Source organism: Dendrobates tinctorius, unplaced genomic scaffold, assembly GCF_039654945.1.
Source record: "Dendrobates tinctorius isolate UK_male_01 unplaced genomic scaffold, ASM3965494v1 ptg000245l, whole genome shotgun sequence".
Taxonomy (NCBI): Eukaryota; Metazoa; Chordata; class Amphibia; order Anura; family Dendrobatidae; genus Dendrobates; species Dendrobates tinctorius.
Window position 1 is genome coordinate 273,861 of NW_027361912.1, and position 27,489 is coordinate 301,349.

Here is a 27,489-nt window from a genome sequence, read left to right on the forward strand (position 1 = left end):
TAAAATCCTTCACTATGCTGCTCCGTTACAGTGGGATCCCCCTATTAGTCACAGCAGAGCCCCTCAGAGCTGATTAATGGGGTGCAGTATTAGGGCCCCATCCACAAGTTGGCCTACCTGCTGATATCCGTGGATTCGGCTGCCAGTCCTGCCACCGCACTTCCCCTTCCGCCATCTCTCCTGGCTCCATCGGACCAGAGTTCCCGTGTTCTCCAGACTCCTGTGATGGCGGCTAATCAGAAAAAGGATCGGCAGTCCGAGATCAGAGGCACACGGGATCCCCCCCCCCCCCGACAGCCGAGTCAGGAGCCCTACCGTAACCATCAGACGGTCTGCCGAACCCACTGATATCGTCAGTCTAAAGTGTATGGGGGTCTCTCGGCTGTACCCCAGGGAGACTGTTGTTTGAAAATGCAAGAATGGTCGAGAACACGGGAGAAATGGTCGATAGCCTAATGTGTAGGCAGCCCCTTATGGTAAGGGCTGATTGTTGGGGGGGGGGGGGGGGTCCTACGCAATAATCTGATCCGACAAACTTTCTGCCTGATTTTTCGATCTTGGCAAACACACATTAGTGGGAGTCCAGGTCTCGGGAGCCCCAACAATCGAGCAATAGACCCACAACTAATGCGACAGGAACAGGTACGGAGGAGCAAGTACGGACTGAATAGAAAGCGTGGGCTCCGTAATTTCCCATCTGCTTGGGGGTCTTTAAACGCAGTTTCCCCCCTGAACTGTGGGACATACAAGTGCAGCTAAATCTGAAAAATCAGGCGGAAAGTGCGGCTTATCCTACATAGCTTCCCCCCATTAGTCAGAGCTGCTCTCCTCTGTTGGATCGGTCACATCACAGATTTATCCATTGATTACTAACCGCTGACTGTGGGGGTCCAATAAAATCATCAGAACATTTTTTTTTTTTAAATCTACGAAAACTTACTAAACTTTTGTTCAAAGTAACCAATCAGGAGCCACATGGGAAACACGTCCAGAAAGCAGAGCCTAATAGTGGCCACTAGGGGGCATCACAGGACAGGACTGGGCTTTATAGCCCCACCACTAGCCAACAACGCGCCTATTTTCCGGCTCTCATAGATTTCATTTTCTGGTTCCACCAATTCTACTCATTTGTGGGTTTTTCGTGCATAATTTGCCCCATAAATAACAAATAGAAGATAAAAATTAGAAATCTTTGTTTTTTTTTATTTCCATGTCAGACAACGGCTGGAGAAAGAAAATCCTCATAAACACATTTATGTACATGGATCAGAGAGGGGCTCGAAGGAAGGACGGAACGGATTAAAAGAGTGCGGTACCTCCACGCGAGAACGTCCGAAAGCAAAAATGTCCAAACTGATCGGTGGCGATTGATAAGCAGCCCACCCAAAAACACAGCAACACACAACACCGGGGGGATGATCCTGAGAATCAAAGACTCCGCAGCACCTACCGGAGCAGCCACCGGGGGCAGAAGAGACGTGGACCCTATTATTGGGAAAAGTCCATAGAGCGATCAGACTGCTGCAAACAAACTAGAAGAGGCCCAGCTCCTCCGAGCTCCGGAAATGAGGCACCAATGGGTTAAAAAAAAGGGAGACGAGCCCCCCACAAAGGAGGCGGTGGGGCTATTGCACTTGGATTCATGGCTTTTTCCATGCGGCATTAGGGTCACATGCCGAGAGGCTGGTGGGTGACGCAGGCGGCAGCCGCCAGCTCCTTGCAGAACTCCTCCAGGACCACCACGCCTTTACACAGAGTTTCATGTCCCAACCTGCGGGGAGAAATAATCCACATTTATGACATATACACGTCCGGCTTCCTATATAGTCGCGGATTTATGGAAAACACTGGCAATTAATAAAGTGCAATACCAGTGACAGCCTGTGGACAAGGGTGGCGCTGTTTCTGGGACATTCCCTTTAAGACATTCAAGATTTAATCTGTCACGTCCTTGTCCACGGCAGAGCTTCACTACGGGCAATGGAGAACGGTGGGATCCTAAATTACGGGGTACGACATGGAGGCCATGTACTCACGGTTCGGCAGGAGTCTCCCCCGTCAATTGTCTTCTGACTAGAAGCAGCATCTCCCGGAAATTAGACAGTCGCTGCGATCGCTGAGCGAGGTCGGCAACCACCTACAGGTAAGGACGTAGCCAAAAATCAGAAAAATGGGGGGCGACCGACACTGAGGGTATGGGGGGCTGCAAATAAGCACAGAACTGATCACGTGGGGGTCTATAATAATGTTGTGCTAGGAATGTTACCGTAGAGGCGGATACAGCGCTGGTGGTGAAATAAAGGGGCAAATTCTGTTTTTCTTTTACTTTTCTGCATGTATTTTGGTAGAAAAATACTTTTTGCAATTGGGTTTCCTTAATAATTTTGCAACGTTCGGCTTCTGTTTCCCTGCACGTTGCTGGCTGCAGAATGAGTTAACTGAGAAACCAGCAGGGAGCACATCCTGGCTAGGAGTTTGTAACACTGTTTTTTTTTTCCTGGCTTCTTTAAGCTGATGCTAAACGGTAACTTTGGCCCACGACTCGACACGCGGCCTTGTATCCCCATTGCCTTAGGATCACAAGAAAGCTCAGCTCAGCTGTGATGAGATCTGTGGTCGTAAATCAGTTCAGAAGAATTCGGGGGAACAAAAAGGCTGATAAATTGCGTACAAGCTCACTGAAGGATTCTCAGTTAACTCATTCTGCAGCCAGCAATGTTTAGGGAAGCGAATGCATGTAAAAGCAAAATAGTGCCATATTTTTAAGGACGCCCAATTGCAAAAAAATATAAAAAATACTATATATTATATATATTTAAGCAAATAAATAAGTTTACAAAAAAATGACCCTTTTATGTAATTTTTATTTGTTTTTTTTTTCTTTATTTTCAAAACTGTGATTGCAGATTGTTCCTGGATACTCACCCGTACAAGCGCAGAGAAGAGGGTCCGCGCACCGGGGGTCAGGGTGATGTAAGGATTGAGAAGATATTCCTGGATGTGTGGATGAGGGAAGAGGGCGATGCGGGTGAGCAGGGAGGTGACCTGAAGATTCACTTCATATGGCTGAAAGACAGAAGATTAGCGCAGGGCGGGTTACATTATTTTTTTTTTTTCAGAAATACTGAAGATTATCCTGATAAATGTTTTTAATTTTAAACACTTTTTTTTTGAGGAGACCGACTGATTTTCACTTTCCCCTGTGATGTCTGTGCTGAAAAGGCGACGTTACCTGGTCCAGGAGACTCCCCAAACGGTCAAGTAGAACCTGAAGGAACAGACCCTCGTAGAATTTCTCCTGTCCTGGGTGACCTGCACTGAGTGGCTGTGGTGATACCGGCCATCCCCAAGATGACGCGTGCTGGCAGCAGTTTCGGTACTGTGGGAGCAATGGAGAGCTGTGAGTGCGGGAAGTCGGCTGACAGACACAGCCAGGCTTCCCAGAAAGAAGACAGACACAGCTTATTACTACGTGTACCTTTTCGGTCTCTGTATACACAGTGCTGAACGAGCACTTGTTTATACAGATTTTGAAGCACTGACAGTGCTTCCTTCTCCGGACTCAGTGATCATGAAATCTCAGGGTGTAGAGAGGGAGCAGGTAGGAAGTTGAATTTCGAGTGTAAAAGTAGGTGCAAAAAAGCGTTGAAAGAAATGAACAGTGTGCACAGCAATATCAAAATGACACTGCTGTGTACATGTTCTGTCTTATGTCACGTCTTTTAAACGTTTCAGGGTTCAGAAAATAAATATTCATTCATTGGGTGGCTTCTCAAAAAGCCACTCACCACTATTGTGTAAAACGAAGTGAAAGGACCTTGGTGGTGGAACTGCTGCAAAAAAAGACAGCAAAGCGAAGACGCATTAGGAAAACTCAGAGAAAAATGGAGGCTGGAACTGGGGGGGCTAATATACTAGCCCCAGTTACAGGGGAAATCAGCAAAAAAAACAATAATTTATCAATACGTTAAGATGCCCCACCCATGCCCAAAAGGTTTTTTCAGACCTTATGGGGGGACAGTGTGTGACAACTAAAAAAGTGAAAATAAATTGGAAAACAAAACATACATAAAATAAAAATCGAAAAAAAGGGACCGTCACTGTTTCTAGCCCCACATTGAAAAGAAAATACGTCAAATATATAAAACTAATTGCCACGTAAAGGGGAACACAATTTAAAATGTTTTTATTGGTTCTTTGTGGTCAGAAAAAAAAGTTAAAAATAGAGAAGTTTACATTTTAAAGGGAACCTGTCACCTGTTTTGGCCGCTATAAGATGCGACCGCTGCCTTTCAGGGATTATCTACAGCATTCCATAATTTTTTGGTCAGGTGTGATGGGTGTCACAGGTCCAGGTCCAGCGCCTCCCATCTTCTTGCAATGCCGCCCTCCTGCTTCTTCATCACTCCCCGGCATCATGCTCTGGCGCAGGTGTACTTACCTGCCCTGTTGAGGGCAGAGCAGATTCCTGCAGTGCGCAGGCGCTGGGCCTCTCTGACCTTTCCCGGCACCTGCGCACTGCAGTACTTTGCTCTGCCCTCAGCTGGGTAGATAAGTATGCCTGCGCAGGAGCGCGATGCTGGGGAGCGATGAAGCAACAGGAGGGCAGCGTCGCACGAAGATGGGAGGCGCCAGACCTGCGACACCCATCGGACCGGACCGCCCTGCAGGTGAGTATAATAAAACTTATTTTTCTTACCTTGCAGGTCGGACCGAGGGCTTATCTACAGCATTATCGAATGCTGTATATCAGCCCTGAAAGACAGTGGCCGTAACTCGTATCAGCCAAACTTGCTGACAGGTTCTCTTTAAAATTCGCAAAAGAAAATTTTTATAAGCCGTTCTTCCTTGCCGGAAACTTGTCTGAAATTATGATACGGTATGGCGACATCGCACCTGTACCAGAGCGTCCTGCAGGTAAGTGTCAAACCCTGAGTCCGAAGATTTCATCTCCTCTGGAACAAGAGACAGGAAGCTGGAAAACACAAGTGCAAATTCAATGTACCCACCCAGGACTAATACTAATGCCCACCCAAGACCACGGGTCATGTACTGATACCCACCCAGGACCAGGGGTCATGTACTGATGCCCACCCAAGACCACGGACCATGTACAGATGCCCACCCAGGAACACGGGCCATGTACTGATACCCATCAAGGACCACGGGCCATATACTGATGCCCACCCAGGACCACGGGCCATGTACTGATACTCATCCAGGACCACGGGCCATGTAATGATACCCATCAAGGACCACGGGCCATATACTGATACCCACCCAGGACCACGGGCCATATACTGATACCCACCCAGGACCACAGGCTATGTACTGATGCCCACCCAAGACAACGGGTCGCGTACTGATGCCCACCCAGGACCACGGGTCATGTCCTGATGCCCACCCAGGTCCACGGGCCATGTACTGATGCCTACCCAGGACAACAGGCCATGTACTTATGCCCACCCAGGACCACGGGCCATGTACTGATGCCCACCCAGGACCACAGTCCATGTACTGATGCCCACCCAGGACCACGGGTCGAATCATGTACTGATGCCCACCCAGGACCACGGGTCGAATCATGTACTGATGCCCACCCAGGACCACGGGTCATGTACTGATGCCCACCCAGGACCACTGGTCATGTACTGATGCCCACCCAGGACCATGGGCCATGTACTGATGCCCACCCAGGACCATGGGCCATGTACTGATGCCCACCCAGGACCATGGGCCATGTACTGATGCCCACCCAGGACCACGGGTCGGGTCATGTACTGATGCCCACCCAGGACCACGGGTCATGTACTGATGCCCACCCAGGACCATTGGTCATGTACTGATGCCCACCCAGGACCACTGGTCATGTAATGATACCCACCCAGGACCATGGGCCATGTATTGATACCCATCAAGGACCACGGGCCATGTACTGATACCCACCCAGGACCACGGGCCATATACTGATACCCACCCAGGACCACAGGCCATGTACTGATGCCCACCCAAGACAACGGGTCGTGTACTGATGCCCACCCAGGACCACGAGTCATGTACTGATGCCAACCCAGGATTACTGGTCATGTCCTGATGCCCACCCAGGACCATGGGCCATGTACTGATGCCCACCCAGGACCACGGGTCGTGTACTGATGCCAACCCAGGACCACGGGTCGTGTACTGATGCCCACCCAGGACTACTGGTCATGTCCTGATGCCCACCCAGGACCACAGGCCATGTATTGATACCCACCCAGGACCACGGGCCATATACTGATGCTCACCCAAGACCACGGGTCATGTACTGATGCCCACCCAGAACCACGGGCCATGTACTGATGCCCACCCAGGACCACGGTCCATTTACTGATGCCCACCCAGGACCACGGTCCATGTACTGATGCCCACCCAGGACCACGGTCCATGTACTGATACCCACCCAGGACCACGGGTCATGTACTGATGCCCACCCAGGACCACTGGTCATGTATTGATGTCCACCCAGGATCATGGGCCATGTACTGATGCCCACCCGGGACCACGGGTCGGGTCATGTACTGATGCTCACCCAGGACCACGGGTCGGGTCATGTACTGATGCTCACCCAGGACCACGGGTCGGGTCATGTACTGATGCTCACCCAGGACCACGGGTCATGTACTGATGCCCACCCAGGACCATTGGTCATGTACTGATGCCCACCCAGGACCACGGGTCATGTACTGATGCCCACCCAGGACCACGGGTCGGGTCATGTACTGATGCCCACCCAGGACCACGGGTCATGTACTGATGCCCACCCAGGACCACGGGTTGGGTCATGTACTGATGCCCACCCAGGACCACGGGCCATATACTGATGCCCACCCAGGACCACGGGCCATATACTGATGCTCACCCAAGACCACGGGTCATGTACTGATGCCCACCCAGAACCACGGTCCATGTACTGATGCCCACCCAGGACCACGGTCCATTTACTGATGCCCACCCAGGACCACGGTCCATGTACTGATGCCCACCCAGGACCACGGTCCATGTACTGATACCCACCCAGGACCACGGGTCATGTACTGATGCCCACCCAGGACCACTGGTCATGTACTGATGCCCACCCAGGACAACAGGTCATGTATTGATGTCCACCCAGGATCATGGGCCATGTACTGATGCCCACCCGGGACCACGGGTCGGGTCATGTACTGATGCTCACCCAGGACCACGGGTCGGGTCATGTACTGATGCTCACCCAGGACCACGGGTCATGTACTGATGCCCACCCAGGACCGTTGGTCATGTACTGATGCCCACCCAGGACCACGGGTCATGTACTGATGCCCACCCAGGACCACGGGTCATGTACTGATGCCCACCCAGGACCACGGGTTGGGTCATGTACTGATGCCCACCCAGGACCACGGGTTGGGTCATGTACTGATGCCCACCCAGGACTATTGGTCATGTACTGATGCCCACCCAGGACAACGGGTAATGTACTGATGCCCACCCTACCCTCTAGGGTACTGATGCCCACACTACTCTGTTCACTCATCGCCACCCTTCCGCTACCCTCACCTCCTGACGCTTTGCTCCGTTCCTGTAGATCCTGTACCTCCATCTTGGTGTCCACCATGGCTTCTCAGGCCGGTATCTGGAAAGCCGTCCGTGAAGTAGGGGTCTTCTTCCAGCTCACTGTTCATGATCAGAATGATAAGTGATGTTATCATTTCACCTACCCAGATCAATGGTGCTCAGTAACGGATGCAGCCACTCACTCTGTGCCCTCAAAGGCTTCCCCGTCTTGAGCTCGGCTCTCTTCTTGGCCAGCGGACAGGTAGCCTCTTGACTCCAGGTTACGTAGCACCAGGCTGTACATACAGATTTCATCCGGAAACTGAAGAATGTCCTCGAAGAGCCGCAACGTCATCAGACTGATCTGAGAAAACCACAAAATGTCCTATTTAGCCGATGGGGAAACGCGCGCCGCCGCTCACCCGCTGCACCTTCACCCTAGTTTACGATGCACGGATCCCACTAGTTTCCCACTTTTTAACACTATGTTTCCCAGATAACTTGCTATTAGAAAATGACTTTATAGAACATAAATTGTTAGAGGGGTACGCCCAACGTAAAAATGAATGGCTAGGATATCAGCGGAGGTCCAAAACTTGGGGACTCCCACCGATCCTGAGAATGAATGTATGGGGGGGGATCTTTCTATTCAGTCGGACCCCATTCTTGGTGTCTACCCAGCAACCAGAAACAATCACTTCCCAGGGAAATATGAAACATGGAGGAGAGCACCCCCTGTGTCTCCCACCACTGAGCAGCAGATACACAGCAGATACTGGACTCATAAACTAGGAGTTCTGCAAGATGTAGCAGAGCTGTGTTAGTCACCGGGAAAAACACATCTTGCTGCGTCTGTACAGGACGGACGGCTGTGCGTGGTACCTCGTCCGACAGGTGGTTGCACCTCTGGATGAGCTGGGCCCGCAGATGGGGCGTATTGTCGCTCCTCTTCTCTGGGCCTCTGTCTTCTCCCAGCAGGAATCTGACAAGTCTTTGGGTTAGTGGTGAAGGGTTAAGGCGCTGCAGCATGGCGGAGAGCAGAGCGGTGCTGCGCAGGATGCGGAGCTCTGACCTGGAAAGGAAATGCATCGGTAAAGGCAACTCTGTGGTTCTAGCGGACGCGCTATGGGACCACCCAAAGATACTGACACATGGAGGAACTCCTCTTGTAGAATCGATCGCAGATAATGTTCTGTTATGGAATCCGCCATTGTCGCAGAGATCATCTACGGGTAAAGAACAGTGATCAGGATTAATGGGGTGGTCCACGTTCATTTTCTACTTAAATGCAGGCAATTGTGGGATACAAATCATATTTACAATTGGGTTTGGTTAAAAATGTTGCACCGTTTTACCTTCTATAGCCTCTATTGCTGGCTGCAGAATGAGGTAACTGAGAATCCATCAGTGAGCTCCTCTCAGCCGATTTATGACCACAGGCCGCAGCAAAGGTGAAGATGCAGGGAAATAAAGATCCAATAAAAGCCAAATGGTGCAACATGTTTAATAAAAACCTATTTGCAAAATTGATTTTTTTTTTTAGCCCCAAGTACATGCATGTAAGTGAAAAAAAAAAAAAAAAGGGATGGACAACCCTTTTAAGCAATCAGCAAGAATGTGACCGGTAGGTGGAGCGACCTTACCTCATGGGACTCCTTTAAGAGGCAATTACAGAATTCCACCCAGCACAGGAACCTCCTTATGGCGGACGCTTCGGGGGACGCGGCATTGTATTCTTCCGTGCCGACCTCAGTCCTGCAAGCCGAAGGCAGTGGTGTTAGGACCACCTGACTGGCGGACATGACCGCCCTGACTGTGTGTGTAGGGGGCAGTGCTGACCTCCAGTCTGTGCCGTCCGCGGCAGTAATGTCACACGGGTGAGAGCCCAGGGGGATCTGGTTGTGCAGCTCGCACAGTCGTTGTACCACCTGCTGGCTCAGGTCACTCTGAGCAATGAGACGCGCCGGACCCTCCTGCTGGGCTGCGCGCAGGACCCCGAGGAGCGCCTCCCTCGCCCGCACTGCCAGCCGGCCTGTCTGTGACTGCAAGACAGCAAGACGTCACATTACAGATGCCACAAAACCGTCCACCCATAACATATCCTCGCTGTATTGTTTGCACCCCCGGAAAAGGAATCGCTGCCTCCATTTCTACCATCTAATCCTGGAGAACCATTTGGCTTTCTATCCTCAGCACCCAGCCTACACCCATGGCTGCTCGTAGAACGCCCAGCATCACTCTATGTGACTGCAGACTTGTGAATCCTTACGTCACCTGCACTGCGACGCGCGGCAGCAAGTTTCCGATTTGCTTTCATGCGGGTCACATGCAGACTAAACGTGCACAATGTAAGTGAACTGAATAAGGCTGGACACGTCTAGTCGGAATGTGGCAGGAAGTATGCAAACTGTATACTTGAGATCACATGACCACCCGCTACCGGAGAATCCTCACGGGGCGCAGTGTGAGGATTCACAAGTCTGCAGACACATTGTGACAGCAGACTTGTATCCCAAGGATGGGCAACCCCTTTAATGAAAAACAGAAGCCAGGACAAGTTACTGCGCATGTGCACCAAGGACGGGAAGGGAAGCATTGGGAATCAGGGGGGATGGAAGAAAGGGAAGAAACAGGAAAAGGGGTAAAGGAGGAAACAAAACTAGACTGCAACTATAATACCTTAGTGATGTAAATCACAGCATACTACAATTAGATTTTTCTCCCATTTTTAAACGAGCCATAACTTTGACTTTTTATGGGGCCTGTTTTCTGTGGTGCGAGTCCCTCGGGGACTTAGATCTGTGATCATCTGATCACTTGTATTATAGGCACCAATATTTCTGTAGATAGTACAAATGGCGATCTGCTATGAAGCCCAGCCTGTGGCCGAGATACAGAGGTGTGTCATCAGAAGCCCCCCGATGCAATGGTGACACGCCAGGACCCCGCATGGTCGTGTGCGGAGCTCTGTGCGGAGCATTACCTGGCACAGGCACAGTCGGAGCAGAGCCTTGAACAGGGACTGCTTAGGCTTCTGTTTGCTGGATCCGGCGGCTCCTTCCTCCACGTTTGCAGCAGACACGGCCACCTTCACGTTCTCACTCTGCAACACACAGAATCACAGACCCCCTCACTCCACTGCGGAGATACAGCCGGACCTATACTCCATTCCATGCATGATAGAAGAGGTCCAACTCCCAGCACCCCCCGATCAGCCGATCAGGTGAGCAATGGCTCTCCAATACGTTGCAGTACCAGCACCGCGGTATGTTCAGCACCGAGCCGGGTAAGCTACGGAGACGATGTCCCCCTCTATCCGCTCATTGTGAGGGTGCGGGGAGATCTGATATTAGTGGCCCATCCTAATGACAGGAGGTCCGCGGCTGGCAGAGGTGACTCCGGGCCGGTGGATACCTCCAGGACGTGGCACAGGAGTGATGGGTCCTTCTCCAGCTTGCTGCAGATGGAAATAAGAAACTGCAACTCTTCCTTGTGTGCGGTGACCCCAACAGTGTCGCCCCCCAGAGCGATCAGCTTCTGTGAAGAGAAAGAGAACAGTCACATTGGAGCGCCCGAAACCGAGCAGTATTAACATCGGCACAAACACTGCGCCCCCACCGGGAGCTCCAAGGCCGAGCAGCTGCATGCAGCCGTACATCACCAAGCACAATGCCGAGCGCCGGATGGAGAGGTGTAAGGACGCCAGCGGAAACGTGTCCTGGATCACACTTCTCCATCCGGCGTCTGATGGACGAGGAGCTAGAACACTGGCTATGAGCCCCCCAACCGCAATGCCCCCAGCCCAGTACACTACCAGGTGACACATACTACCAAGTGACACATACGTGCACAGGTGACACACATTACCAGGTGACACATACTACCAGGTGGCACATACTACCAGGTGGCACATACTACCAGGTGGCACATACTTGCACAGGTGACACACACTACCAGGGGGCACATAATACCAGGTGATACACACTACCAGGTGACACATACTACCAGGTGGCACACACACTGCCAGGTGGCACATACTACCAGGTGGCACACACTGCCAGGTGACACATACTACCAGGTGGCACACACTACCAGGTGGCACATACTTGCACAGGTGACACACACTACCAGGTGGCACATACTACCAGGTGACACACACTACCAGGTGACACACACTACCAGGTGACACATACTTGCACAGGTGACACATACTACCAGGTGACAAACACTACCAGGTGACACATACCACCAGGTGACACATACTACCAGGTGACACATACGTGCACAGGTGACACACACTACCAGGTGACACATACTACCAGGTGGCACACACTGCCAGGTGGCACATACTACCAGGTGGCACACACTGCCAGGTGACACATACTACCAGGTGGCACACACTACCAGGTGGCACATACTTGCACAGGTGACACACACTACCAGGTGACACACACTACCAGGTGACACATACTTGCACAGGTGACACACACTACCAGGCGACACACACTACCAGGTGACACATACTTGCACAGGTGACACATACTTGCACAGATGACACATACTACCAGGTGACACATACTACCAGGTGACACATACGTGCACAGGTGACACACACTACCAGGTGACACATACTACCAGGTGGCACATACTTGCACAGGTGACACACACTGCCAGGTGGCACATACTACCAAGTGGTACATACTACCAGGTGGCACATACTTGCACAGGTGACACACACTACCAGGTGGCACATACTACCAGGTGACACACACTACCGGGTGACACATACTTGCACAGGTGACACACACTGCCAGGTGGCACATACTACCAGGTGACACATACTACCAGGTGACACACACTACCAGGTGACACATACTTGCACAGGTGACACATACTACCAGGTGAAACACACTACCAGGTGACACATACTTGCACAGGTGACACATACTACCAGGTGACACACACTACCAGGTGACACACACTACCAGGTGACACATACTTGCACAGGTGACACACACTAGCAGGTGACACACACTAGCAGGTGACACACACTACCAGGTGGCACATACTTGCACAGGTGACACACACTACCAGGTGACACACACTACCAGGTGACACATACTACCAGGTGGCACATACTTGCACAGGTGACACACACTGCCAGGTGACACACACTACCAGGTGGCACATACTTGCACAGGTGACACACACTACCAGGTGACACATACTACCAGGTGACACATACTTGCACAGGTGACACACACTGCCAGGTGACACATACTACCAGGTGACACACACTACCAGATGACACACACTACCAGGTGACACATACTTGCATAGGTGACACACACTACCAGGTGACACACACTACCAGGTGACACATACTACCAGGTGACACATACTACCAGGTGGCACATACTTGCACAGGTGACACACACTACCAGGTGACACACACTACCAGGTGACACATATTTGCACAGGAGAGACACACTACCAGGTGACACATACTACCAGGTGACACATACTTGCACAGGTGACACACACTACCAGGTGACACATACTACCAGGTGACACACACTACCAGGTGACACATACTTTCACAGGTGACACACACTACCAGGTGACACATACTTGCACAGGTGACACACACTACCAGGTGACACACACTACCAGGTGACACATACTACCAGGTGACACATACTACCAGGTGACACACACTACCAGGTGACACTTACTTGCACAGGTGACACACACTACCAGGTGACACATACTACCAGGTGACACACACTACCAGGTGACACATACTTTCACAGGTGACACACACTACCAGGTGACACATACTTGCACAGGTGACACACACTACCAGGTGACACACACTACCAGGTGACACATACTACCAGGTGACACATACTACCAGGTGACACACACTACCAGGTGACACTTACTTGCACAGGTGACACACACTACCAGGTGACACATACTACCAGGTGACACACACTACCAGGTGACACATACTTTCACAGGTGACACACACTACCAGGTGACACATACTTGCACAGGTGACACACACTACCAGGTGACACATACTACCAGGTGACACATACTACCAGGTGGCACATACTTGCACAGGTGACACACACTACCAGGTGACACACACTACCAGGTGACACATATTTGCACAGGAGACACACACTACCAGGTGACACACACTACCAGGTGACACATACTTGCACAGGTGACACACACTACCAGGTGACACATACTACCAGGTGACACACACTACCAGGTGACACATACTTTCACAGGTGACACACACTACCAGGTGACACATACTTGCACAGGTGACACACACTACCAGGTGACACACACTACCAGGTGACACATACTTGCACAGGTGACACACACTACAAGGTGACACACACTACCAGGTAACACATACTACCAGGTGACACATACTTGCACAGGTGACACACACTACTAGGTGACACATACTTGCACAGGTGACACACACTACCAGGTGACACATACTACCAGGTGACACATACTTGCACAGGTGACACACACTACCAGGTGACACATACTTGCACAGGTGACACATACTACCAGGTGACACATACTTGCACAGGTGACACACACTACCAGGTGACACATACTTGCACAGGTGACACATACTACCAGGTGACACATACTTGCACAGGTGACACACACTACCAGGTGACACATACTTGCACAGATGACACACACTACCAGGTGACACACACTACCAGGTGACACACACTACCAGGTGACACATACTTGCACAGGTGACACACACTACCAGGTGGCACATACTTGCACAGGTGACACACACTACCACGTGACACATACTACCAGGTGTCACATACTACCAGGTGACACACACTACCAGGTGACACACACTACCAGGTGACACACACTTGCACAGGTGACACACACTGCCAGGTGACACATACTACCAGGTGACACACACTACCAGATGACACATACTACCAGGTGACACATACTACCAGGTGGCACATACTTGCACAGGTGACACACACTACCAGGTGGCACATACTTGCACAGGTGACACACACTACCAGGTGACACATACTACCAGGTGACACATACTTGCACAGGTGACACACACTACCAGGTGACACATACTTGAACAGGTGACACACACTACCAGGTGACACACACTACCAGGTGACACACACTTGCACAGGTGACACACACTGCCAGGTGACACATACTACCAGGTGACACACACTACCAGATGACACATACTACCAGGTGACACACACTACCAGGTGGCACATACTTGCACAGGTGACACACACTACCAGGTGGCACATACTTGCACAGGTGACACACACTACCAGGTGGCACATACTACCCAGGTGACACACATTTGCACAGGTGACACACACTACCACGTGACACATACTACCAGGTGGCACATACTTGCACAGGTGACACACACTACCACGTGACACATACTACCAGGTGGCACATACTTGCACAGGTGACACACACTACCACGTGACACATACTACCAGGTGACACATACTTGCACAGGTGACACACACTACCAGGTGACACATACTACCAGGTGACACATACTTGCACAGGTGACACACACTACCAGGTGGCACATACTTGAACAGGTGACACACACTACCAGGTGACACATACTACCAGGTGACACATACTTGCACAGGTGACACACACTACCAGGTGACACATACTTGCACAGGTGACACACACTACCAGGTGACACATACTTGCACAGATGACACACACTACCAGGTGACACACACTACCAGGTGACACACACTACCAGGTGACACATACTTGCACAGGTGACACACACTACCAGGTGGCACATACTTGCACAGGTGACACACACTACCACGTGACACATACTACCAGGTGACACACACTACCAGGTGACACACACTACCAGGTGACACACACTTGCACAGGTGACACACACTGCCAGGTGACACATACTACCAGGTGACACACACTACCAGATGACACATACTACCAGGTGACACATACTACCAGGTGGCACATACTTGCACAGGTGACACACACTACCAGGTGGCACATACTTGCACAGGTGACACACACTACCAGGTGACACATACTACCAGGTGACACATACTTGCACAGGTGACACACACTACCAGGTGACACATACTTGAACAGGTGACACACACTACCAGGTGACACACACTACCAGGTGACACACACTTGCACAGGTGACACACACTGCCAGGTGACACATACTACCAGGTGACACACACTACCAGATGACACATACTACCAGGTGACACACACTACCAGGTGGCACATACTTGCACAGGTGACACACACTACCAGGTGGCACATACTTGCACAGGTGACACACACTACCAGGTGGCACATACTACCCAGGTGACACACATTTGCACAGGTGACACACACTACCACGTGACACATACTACCAGGTGGCACATACTTGCACAGGTGACACACACTACCACGTGACACATACTACCAGGTGGCACATACTTGCACAGGTGACACACACTACCACGTGACACATACTACCAGGTGACACATACTTGCACAGGTGACACACACTACCAGGTGACACATACTACCAGGTGACACATACTTGCACAGGTGACACACACTACCAGGTGGCACATACTTGAACAGGTGACACACACTACCAGGTGACACATACTTGCACAGGTGACACACACTACCAGGTGACACATACTTACACAGGTGACACACACTACCAGGTGACACATACTTGCACAGGTGACACACACTACCAGGTGGCACATACTTGAACAGGTGACACACACTACCAGGTGACACACACTACCAGGTGACACATACTTGCACAGGTGACACACACTAACAGGTGACACACACTACCAGGTGACACATACTACCAGGTGGCACACACTACCGGGTGACACATACTACCGGGTGGCACACACTACCGGGTGACACACTACCGGGTGACACATACTACCAGGTGACACATACTTGCACAGGTGACACACACTACCAGGTGGCACACCCTACCAGGTGACACACACTACCAGGTGACACATACTTGCACAGGTGACACACACTACCAGGTGACACATACTTGCACAGGTGACACACACTACCAGGTGACACATACTATCAGGTGACACACACTACCAGGTGGCACACCCTACCAGGTGACACACACTACCAGGTGACACATACTTGCACAGGTGACACACACTACCAGGTGACACATACTACCAGGTGACACATACTTGCACAGGTGACACACACTACCAGGTGACACATACTATCAGGTGACACACACTACCAGGTGACACACACTACCAGGTGGCACACACTACCAGGTGACACACACTACCAGGTGGCACACACTACCGGGTGACACACACTACCGGGTGAAACACAATACCAGGTGACACACACTACCAGGTGACACACACTACCGGGTGACACATACTACCAGGTGACATACACTACCAGGTGACACATACTACCAGGTGACACATACTTGCACAGGTCGGTGAACATTGATATAGTGCAGCAGGGGGCGCTGCACCTTGGTCAGGAGGCGACTGAAGAACACAAGTACTTGCTGCCTCATCCCAGGGGGGTACTGTGGTTAAAAAAAAGAAAACACACCGTTACGACAAGCACGTGTCCATGGCATCACCAGCCGGGGAACGGGGACATGATGGCGGATGTGTATCACTGTACTCGAGTGATGGATCAGATGTAAAAAAAAAAAAAAAAAGAAAATCAGTGAGTGTGCACATGGCATCACACTGACACAGCACAGGAAATGCTGGTCCCCGGCGTTTTACCCTCCGCGATCAGTAATAACTAGTGTCACGTCCCATCGGATGCTGTATATGGAGGCACCATCACTGTACATGGAAGAGCCGGCACAGCACACCTGTGTGTTCCTACCTCGGCTTTGGCCAGGGTGCAGAGCGTCTCCAGGATCTTGTGCTGCAGGAGATACTCCATGCAGGGCCCCGTGTGCTCGGCAGGGCCGCTGCCGCTTCCATCCTCAGGATTCTCTCCGTTCCCAAATTCATTTTCCTCATACACCAGGATGTCCAGAAGCTGCCGGAGCCGCCAGGGGATTTCCGTGTTACGTGCCGGACAGGACTCATCTGCAGAGAACGTGCACACGATGTAATGTGGGAGCTGAGTGTAGTTATCCTGATGAACACGGCGCCGTCAGGAACATAGGACTCTGATCACACCGGCATCTGGCCTCCCGGCATTACAGGATATGATGTATGTTCCCAGCGTGAAGCGCGACCGTCAGAGAGCGACGCAAAGAAACGGGAGGCACGAGCACAGGTTTACCAAAACTGCTGACTCTTTGTGCATGTGCACAGCGTGCCGGACGGTCGGCTGATCGGGGGGACTCAGGGTCCCGGACCCCCGCTGATCGCTACAAACACCTCTCAGAAGTGCACAGGAGACAAGAAACTGCTGCCCCCGCAATAGTACATGTCCCCACACAGTGTGCGGCGCACTCACCGGTGGTCTCCAGGTAGTACTGCGTCACCCCCTTCCAGTGCTGTATGAAGGACTGCAGCAGATCCTGCGCCGACTCCCGCTGCAAGACACAAGACAGTGACGGAATGCGTGGTACTCAAGGGCACTTCATGATCGGGGTCCCCAACACACGAATAAAGGGGGCAGAGGAATGCTCAGCCCCCAGTATGGGACAGCGCACACAGGCAGTGCACTGTATATGAGGGCACACACTGTGTGGCACTGTATATGAGGGCACACACTGTGTCTGGCTCTGTATATGAGGGCACACACTGCTGGCACTGTATATGAGGGCACACACTGTGTCTGGCACTGTATATGAGGGCACACACTGTGTCTGGCACTGTATGAGGGCACACTGTGTCTGGCACTGTACATGAGGGCACACTGTGTCTGGCACTGTACATGAGGGCACACACTGTCTGGCACTGTACATGAGGACACACTGTGCTGGCACTGTATATGAGGGCACACACTGTGTCTGGCACTGTATGAGGGCACACTGTGTCTGGCACTGTACATGAGGGCACACTGTGTCTGGCACTGTACATGAGGGCACACACTGTCTGGCACTGTACATGAGGACACACTTTGCTGGCACTGTATATGAGGGCACACACTGTGTCTGGCACTGTATATGAGGGCACACACTGTGTCTGGCACTGTATATGAGGGCACACACTGTGGCACTGTACATGAGGGCACACACTGTGTCTGGCACTGTATATGAGGGCACACACTGTGGCACTGTATATGAGGGCACACACTGTGTCTGGCACTGTATATGAGGGCACACACTGTGGCACTGTACATGAGGGCACACACTGTGTCTGGTACTGTATATGAGGGCACACACTGTGCTGGCACTGTATATGAGGGCACACACTGTGCCTGGCACTGTATATGAGGGCACACACTGTGGCACTGTACATGAGGGCACACACTGTGTCTGGTACTGTATATGAGGGCACACACTGTGCTGGCACTGTACATGAGGGCACACACTGTGCCTGGCACTGTATATGAGGGCACACACTGTGTCTGGCACTGTATATGAGGGCACACACTGTGTCTGGCACTGTATATGAGGGCACACACTGTGTCTGGTACTGTATATGAGGGCACACACTGTGTCTGGCACTGTATATGAGGGCACACACTGTGCTGGCACTGTATATGAGGGCACACACTGTGCTGGCACTGTATATGAGGGCACACACTGTGCCTGAAACTGTATATGAGGGCACACACTGTGTCTGGCACTGTACATGAGGGCACACACTGTGTCTGGCACTGTACATGAGGGCACACACTGTGCCTGGCACTGTATATGAGGGCACACACTGTGTCTGGCACTGTATATGAGGGCACACACTGTGTCTGGCACTGTATATGAGGGCACACACTGTGTCTGGTACTGTATATGAGGGCACACACTGTGTCTGGCACTGTATATGAGGGCACACACTGTGCTGGCACTGTATATGAGGGCACACACTGTGCTGGCACTGTATATGAGGGCACACACTGTGCCTGAAACTGTATATGAGGGCACACACTGTGTCTGGCACTGTATATGAGGGCACACACTGTGGCACTGTACATGAGGGCACACACTGTGTCTGGCACTGTATGTGAGGGCCTCGTTTCCTGGCATGCACAGTGGGGGTGTAGTTTTCCCCACACTGACACGTAGCCCCCGGTGGACGTCCTGCCGTCACGTGACCCGCGTAACCGGCAGCACCGGGGCTGTGACGTGCAGCACACAGGTCACATGTCCGGTCCCGGATCCGCACTGAGCCTCGGCCTGGATTATTCTTCCCGTCACTCACCGGCTCCACGACCTGCTGCAGCAGAGCCCCGAGCCGCCCCCACATCGTCCTGCCGCCTCCCTATCTCCTGGGCGCCATCACCCCCAGCTCGGCCCCAGTGCGGCGGCCATTGCTCCCGGTCAGGCCCAGTCCGGTCCCCGGGATTTCCTGGATAGTTCCCCGTCCCTCCCTCTCCTATCTCCGCCCTCGGTCCCGCCCGGTACAGATGATAATGGCCACCTGCTGGTAGAAAGTAACCTTGTTACCATTTACAGGGCATTCCATCTGCTCTGGGGACAGCGGGAAAGCTGGGTGCCCCCCGGCGCGTGGTGTGAGAGAGCTGGGTGCCCCCCCCCGGCGTGCTGCGTGAGAGAGCTGGGTGTCCCCCGGCGTGCTGCGTGAGAGAGCTGGGTGCCCCCCGGCGTGCTGCGTGAGAGAGCTGGGTGCCCCCTGGCGTGCTGCGTGAGAGAGCTGGGTGCCCCCCGGCGTGCTGCGTGAGAGAGCTGGGTGCCCCGCGGTGTGAGAGAGCTGGGTGCCCCCCGGCGTGCTGCGTGAGAGAGCTGGGTGCCCCCCGGCGTGCTGCGTGAGAGAGCTGGGTGCCCCGCGGTGTGAGAGAGCTGGGTGCCCCCCCGGCGTGGTGCGTGAGAGAGCTGGGTGCCCCCCCGGCGTGGTGCGTGAGAGAGCTGGGTGCCCCCCGGCGCGTGGTGTGAGAGAGCTGGGTGCCCCCCGGCGTGCTGCGTGAGAGAGCTGGGTGCCCCCCGGCGTGCTGCGTGAGAGAGCTGGGTGCCCCCCGGCGTGCTGCGTGAGAGAGCTGGGTGCCCCCCGGCGTGCTGCGTGAGAGAGCTGGGTGCCCCCCGGCGTGCTGCGTGAGAGAGCTGGGTGCCTCCCGGCGTGCTGCGTGAGAGAGCTGGGTGCCCCCCGGCGTGCTGCGTGAGAGAGCTGGGTGCCCCGCGGTGTGAGAGAGCTGGGTGCCCCACCGGCGTGGTGCGTGAGAGAGCTGGGTGCCCCCCGGCGTGGTGCGTGAGAGAGCTGGGTGCCCCCCGGCGTGGTGCGTGAGAGAGCTGGGTGCCCCCTGGCGTGCTGCGTGAGAGAGCTGGGTGCCCCCCGGCGTGCTGCGTGAGAGAGCTGGGTGCCCCGCGGTGTGAGAGAGCTGGGTGCCCCCCGGCGTGCTGCGTGAGAGAGCTGGGTGCCCCCCGGCGTGCTGCGTGAGAGAGCTGGGTGCCCCGCGGTGTGAGAGAGCTGGGTGCCCCCCCGGCGTGGTGCGTGAGAGAGCTGGGTGCCCCCCCGGCGTGGTGCGTGAGAGAGCTGGGTGCCCCCCGGCGCGTGGTGTGAGAGAGCTGGGTGCCCCCCGGCGTGCTGCGTGAGAGAGCTGGGTGCCCCCCGGCGTGCTGCGTGAGAGAGCTGGGTGCCCCCCGGCGTGCTGCGTGAGAGAGCTGGGTGCCCCCCGGCGTGCTGCGTGAGAGAGCTGGGTGCCCCCCGGCGTGCTGCGTGAGAGAGCTGGGTGCCTCCCGGCGTGCTGCGTGAGAGAGCTGGGTGCCCCCCGGCGTGCTGCGTGAGAGAGCTGGGTGCCCCGCGGTGTGAGAGAGCTGGGTGCCCCACCGGCGTGGTGCGTGAGAGAGCTGGGTGCCCCCCGGCGTGGTGCGTGAGAGAGCTGGGTGCCCCCCGGCGTGGTGCGTGAGAGAGCTGGGTGCCCCCCGGCGTGGTGCGTGAGAGAGCTGGGTGCCCCCCGGCGTGGTGCGTGAGAGAGCTGGGTGCCCCGCGGTGTGAGAGAGCTGGGTGCCCCCCGGCGTGCTGCGTGAGAGAGCTGGGTGCCCCCCGGCGTGCTGCGTGAGAGAGCTGGGTGCCCCGCGGTGTGAGAGAGCTGGGTGCCCCCCCGGCGTGGTGCGTGAGAGAGCTGGGTGCCCCCCCGGCGTGGTGCGTGAGAGAGCTGGGTGCCCCCCGGCGTGCTGCGTGAGAGAGCTGGGTGCCCCCCGGCGTGCTGCGTGAGAGAGCTGGGTGCCCCCCGGCGTGCTGCGTGAGAGAGCTGGGTGCCCCCCGGCGTGCTGCGTGAGAGAGCTGGGTGCCCCCCGGCGTGCTGCGTGAGAGAGCTGGGTGCCCCCCGGCGTGCTGCGTGAGAGAGCTGGGTGCCCCCCGGCGTGCTGCGTGAGATAGCTGGGTGCCCCCCGGCGTGCTGCGTGAGAGAGCTGGGTGCCCCCCGGCGTGCTGCGTGAGATAGCTGGGTGCCCCGCGGTGTGAGAGAGCTGGGTGCCCCACCGGCGTGGTGCGTGAGAGAGCTGGGTGCCCCCCGGCGTGGTGCGTGAGAGAGCTGGGTGCCCCCCGGCGTGGTGCGTGAGAGAGCTGGGTGCCCCCCGGCGTGGTGCGTGAGAGAGCTGGGTGCCCCCCGGCGTGGTGCGTGAGAGAGCTGGGTGCCCCCCGGCGTGGTGCGTGAGAGAGCTGGGTGCCCCCCGGCGTGGTGCGTGAGAGAGCTGGGTGCCCCCCGGCGTGGTGCGTGAGAGAGCTGGGTGCCCCCCGGCGCGGTGCGTGAGAGAGCTGGGTGCCCCCCGGCGCGGTGCGTGAGAGAGCTGGGTGCCCCCCGGCGCGGTGCGTGAGAGAGCTGGGTGCCCCCCGGCGCGGTGCGTGAGAGAGCTGGGTGCCCCCCGGCGCGGTGCGTGAGAGAGCTGGGTGCCCCGCGGCGCGGTGCGTGAGAGAGCTGGGTGCCCCGCGGCGCGGTGCGTGAGAGAGCTGGGTGCCCCCCGGCGCGGTGCGTGAGAGAGCTGGGTGCCCCCCGGCGCGGTGCGTGAGAGAGCTGGGTGCCCCCCGGCGCGGTGCGTGAGAGAGCTGGGTGCCCCCCGGCGCGGTGCGTGAGAGAGCTGGGTGCCCCCCGGCGCGGTGCGTGAGAGCTGGGTGCCCCCCGGCGCGGTGCGTGAGAGCTGGGTGCCCCCCGGCGTGCTGTGTGAGAGAGCTGGGTGCCCCCCGGCGTGCGGCGTGAGAGAGCTGGGTGCCAAACATGTCTGGGTTCTTATTTATCTACGTGGTGAAGAAAAATTCCAAAGTTTGTTAAAAAAAATTGCGCCATTTTCCGATACCCGTAGCGTCTCCATTTTTCGTGATATCGGGTTGGGTGAGGGCTTATTTTTTTGCGCGCCGAGCTGACGTTTTTAAGACCATTTATGTGCAGATACGATCTTTTGATCGCCCGTTATCGCATTTTAATGCAATGTCACAGCGACCAAAAAAAACGTAATTCTGGCGTTTTGATTTATTTTTTCTCGCTATGCCGTTTAGCGATCGGGTTAGTCTTTTAGTTAGGCGATTCTGAACGCGGCGATACCAAATATTGGTTTGATTTGTTTAAATTTTATTTTATTTTGATTGGGGCGAAAAGGGGATGATTTAAACTTTTTTTTAAAAATATTTTTAAAAACTTTTTCTTCAACTTTTGGCGTGCTTCAAGAGTCTCATGGGAGGCTAGAAGCTGCCATAGCTTGATCAGAATTACAGCATTGCTATGAACGCCGACCACTGGGTGGCGGTCATAGCAGTCCGTCATCAACAACCATAGAGGTCTCAAGGAGACCTCTGGTTGTTATGCTGATGACCCCCTATCATGTGACGGGGGTCAGCGGTGCGCGTATTTCCGGCCCGATGCCGGAAGCGCACGTTAAATGCCACTGTCAGAGTTTAGTTAATAGCCACAAGCTTTTCGCGATTCCGCTTGCGGCTATTGCGGGCACGTCAGCTGTTCAAAACAGCTGACATGTCCCGGCTTTGATGTGGGCTCACCGCCGAAGCGGGGGATACTGCCAGCTAACGTACTATACCGTCCGATAGCAGTAAGGGGTTAAAGGAAACATTTCAGCAGGCTTTTGATATTTAAGAGTAGAGTAATGTAGAAGTCAGAGACCCTGATTCCAGGCATGTGTCACTTGCTCAGCTGCTTGTTCTAGTTTCGGTACAATCAGTGTTTTATGAGCAGGAGACTATCAATGCAGGACTAGGTGTCATGTGCCAGGCAGTCCAGCTAATCTATTGCCCCCACTACTGATTGGCAGCTTGCTGACAGTGTACACAGGAATCTGCCAATCACTGGAGTGGGCGGGGTTATACACGGCTCAGCATTCAGAGCTCTGCTAGATCTGCAGCAGAGAAAACGGGAATTGTATCAAAACTGCACCAAGCAGCCCAGTAAGTGACACATCGCTGGAATTATTTTCTTTGCTCCTACAACATGCTGCTCTGAGATTACATAGCACAGTTCATTTTCCCACGTTGCCGAGTTTATCGCAGGCTAGGCTGGGAGGCTGCGGTGACGTCACTGATGCTGTGCAGCTTCCCAGCCTGACCTGCAATAAATTCGGCAGTGTGGGAAAATGAACTGTCACTTTCCCACACTGCAGAGTTCACCTCGGGTCAGGTGGGGAGGCTGCGCAGGCAGCTTCTCATTCATTCCTCTGTGGTTTACAGCCGGGGTGGTAGCATTAGCACCGCTCCTGGTTGTAAACTATTTAACCCCTTGAGATGGATCGCAGCGTAGGACTTGACTGTACGGCGGATATGTGGCGCCCCTGAGGGTTCGGTTGCCACAGAGGTACTGCACCTCATCCAGAGGTGTGGTATCCCACCCTCAGGTAAGGAGGGAGCACCACCCAGGACTACTATCACTTGCACCCAGCACACTAGTCAGGGCATCTGGGTGTACCCTTCCGGAGGATGGCCTCATCCCAGACTGGCTAGGAAAGGGTGTTGGGGGGTCAGTGTGGAAGGTAGGTAGAGTGGGAGGAGCTTAGGTAGTGGAGTGATTGTGGGCATCCAATCAGAGAAAGGTGACGGTGGGTGGAGCTAGTCTGAGGTAAATAGATCCTTCCAGAAACTAGTCATTCGGTGACAGGACAGCGTAAGAGCAGGGTTGCCGTGAGAGGACTGAGGGTCAGAGAAGAGAGAAACATCTTGACCAAGCTCCTAGTAGAAGGAAGGGGTCTTGGGGCGCGGATAGTGCGAAAGCCAACCGTGGGGCCCGTATCCTGGAAAGGAAGGACCAGGCCAGAGTGAGGGAGCCAGCCCCTGAAGCTAGTGGAGAACTGCAAGGCTCAGCTAGAAAGCCGGAGGCTGAGGTAACTTTGCCTCAGCCACAACCACAAACATTCCGCAAAAAGGCAGCAGTAGGGATAAAGGACCCCGGGGCCTGACCCACGTCGCCCAGTGTGAGCCGTGGCTGCCGGCTTGGGACACTGCTTGTGAAGGCACAGGTCAGAAAGGAAGGGAGAGATCAGCGCAGTGAGACGGCCTAGAGAGGAGAACACAAAGAGGAGTCTTGAACAGGTGTTCCTGATCTACCTGGGAGTTTGCCGGACCCCTCCCTCGGAGGACACAGTACCAAGCGGGTCATCTTGTGCACAAGACTTGTGAGTAAAATCCCAGAAACTGCACCTAACTGTGTCCTTGGTGTCATTTACAACTCGCCTGCCATACACTGCATACACCGTCACCGGCTCAACTGCCCTGGGAAACAGCTCTGCCCGTGGAGAGCTCCACCATCTTGGCTGCTTTTACACCGTCCCAGTGGATCTGCATAGCAGTGACGGCTACCCTAGCCGAGTACCACGGGTGGCGTCACGATTCCCCTTTTCCCAATTAATTATCCAACCATCTTTCCCCTCATTTAAACTTCGGTCTTCTTTATTGGACACCCAGGGCCACGGACCGGGTCACCATCACCACCGTGACACTTTCCCCCTTAAAAGAGCCTGAAAAGCCCGGTACCGAGTTCCCCCGGCCCTATGTGATGTTCCAGATAGGTATGGGATATTGTTGCTTTTTTATTTTTAATTTTTTTTTACAGGAGAACGAGGGCTTCACTTGGATTTGGAGTTTAATAAAGATGGCAAACCTGTGTGTTTATTTCATTAAATACTTTATTTTTAATGTGTGTGTTTTTTTTAACCCTTTGATACTATTCAATTAATAATGGAGAGGCGTCTTATTGACGCCTCTCCATTATTAACCGGGCATAATGTCACCTTACAATACAAAGGTGACATCAACCCCTTATTACCCCATATGTCACTGCTACACGGGAGTGGGAAGAGAGAGGATAAGTGCCGGAATAGGTGCGCCTTTTCTGGGGTGGCTGGGGGCAGATTTATTTTTTAACCTGGGGTGGGCAATAACCATGGTCCCTCTCTAGGCTATTAATATCGGCCCTCAGTCACTGGCTGTCCCTCTCTGGCGAAGATAATTGCGCGGGAGCCCACGCCAGTTTTTTCCTTGATTTAATTAATTTAACACCTACAGCTCCAATATTTTACACACACACTAGTAACATTATTAGTGAGGGACATATATAAATCTAATGGACATGCAATGGTTTACTGTATGTAAGCCATGTGTCGTATCCTGTTGGCTTTGCAATTATTTTACAGAAGCCGACAATTGAATTATCAGCTATTCTATCTATATCAAATGTAAAGATATATATGTGTGTCACTGACAGTATAGGTATATATATATATATATATATATATATATATATACACTATGTGTATACATGCATTCTATCTTTTCTATTTTAACCTGTCAGTGTGATTTTACTTTATAGCCGCAGATGAATTGCCGGCTTTTCTAAGGACATCGGTGCGTAAAACTTGCACAGCTCTTGCATGGTGCGAGTGCTGTGCGATCTTTTTTTTTTTTTTATTATCGCACCTATTGACTTCTATTGCAGCATGTGATCCGTTTTCTGATGACAATAGCAGCATGCTGTGATTTTTTTCCAGCCCGATCAGGAACGATCCCAGCTGGAAAAAAAACACAAATGAAGACACCATCATAGATTAACATTGGTACGAATTCAATCCAATATTTTATCGGATTGAATTCATCCGATTTCATCGTAAGTGGGCATGAGCCCTATTACTTAGCCCCACATTTTTGAACATGGTCTAGAAACACATCTCTGTAGACTAGCCTATCACCTCACTTATCTAACTTTTTGTTTTCTTCCATTTTTTTCAGAATCTGGTCACTCATGTTCTTCTGTGTCCTCATCCTCCATGCACCCAGTATCACTTGGTACCTGTAATTAGATTCCTGCTGATAATACAAGTACGTGAAACAACGGTACTAGTGTCAGTGTTTTCCATCCGTGTGTCCTTTTATACCATCAATGCTTTTCCAGTATGGATAAAGAAATAGATAAATTACAAAAGTTATAATGGGTACAAGTGGGATCTGTGAAAAAACAGATGACACACGTACTGGATGTACAGACATGTGAAGCAGGCCTAATACTGTAAATCAACTTTGTCTTGCTCATAACAAGACTGACTGCCAGCACAGTGAGGTGTCAGGTTACAGCTTCCATTATTTTCTTCAGATAAGTGTGGAATAGAGCAAAAAAAAGAGGGAGACACAGAATGATCGTGCTGAGCTTTCTAACAAGTCTCTTACTTCACTTCAGAGCTGGATTCACATCTATACTGCTCAGAACTGCTGTGTTATTTCTTTTATGCTGCTTTTATCTGTGTGCTGAGCT

General features: G+C 53.1%; 1 protein-coding gene across 2 annotated transcripts; it reads right to left on the reverse strand.

The window, feature by feature from the left end:
* Nucleotides 1-1,182: 1,182 nt before the first annotated feature.
* LOC141060764 (FHF complex subunit HOOK-interacting protein 2B-like) lies at nucleotides 1,183-20,308 on the reverse strand. 2 transcript variants are annotated; one of them, XM_073557112.1, is made up of 17 exons: nucleotides 20,246-20,308; nucleotides 18,151-18,229; nucleotides 17,566-17,774; nucleotides 17,147-17,251; nucleotides 10,990-11,112; nucleotides 10,559-10,678; nucleotides 9,415-9,617; nucleotides 9,219-9,330; nucleotides 8,725-8,801; nucleotides 8,458-8,647; nucleotides 7,779-7,939; nucleotides 7,579-7,695; nucleotides 4,897-4,975; nucleotides 3,233-3,379; nucleotides 2,926-3,066; nucleotides 2,037-2,137; nucleotides 1,183-1,771 (listed from the first exon to the last, which is right to left on the reverse strand). In XM_073557112.1, the coding sequence occupies exons 1-17, from the start codon at nucleotides 20,246-20,248 to the stop codon at nucleotides 1,669-1,671; spliced, it is 2,070 nt and encodes a 689-aa protein (XP_073413213.1). In that variant the 5' UTR covers nucleotides 20,249-20,308; the 3' UTR covers nucleotides 1,183-1,668. The 2 variants fall into 2 exon arrangements, with proteins under 2 accessions (XP_073413213.1, XP_073413212.1); XM_073557111.1 differs by lacking the exon at nucleotides 20,246-20,308 and adding an exon at nucleotides 20,001-20,176.
* Between the last annotated feature and the right edge of the window lie 7,181 nt (nucleotides 20,309-27,489).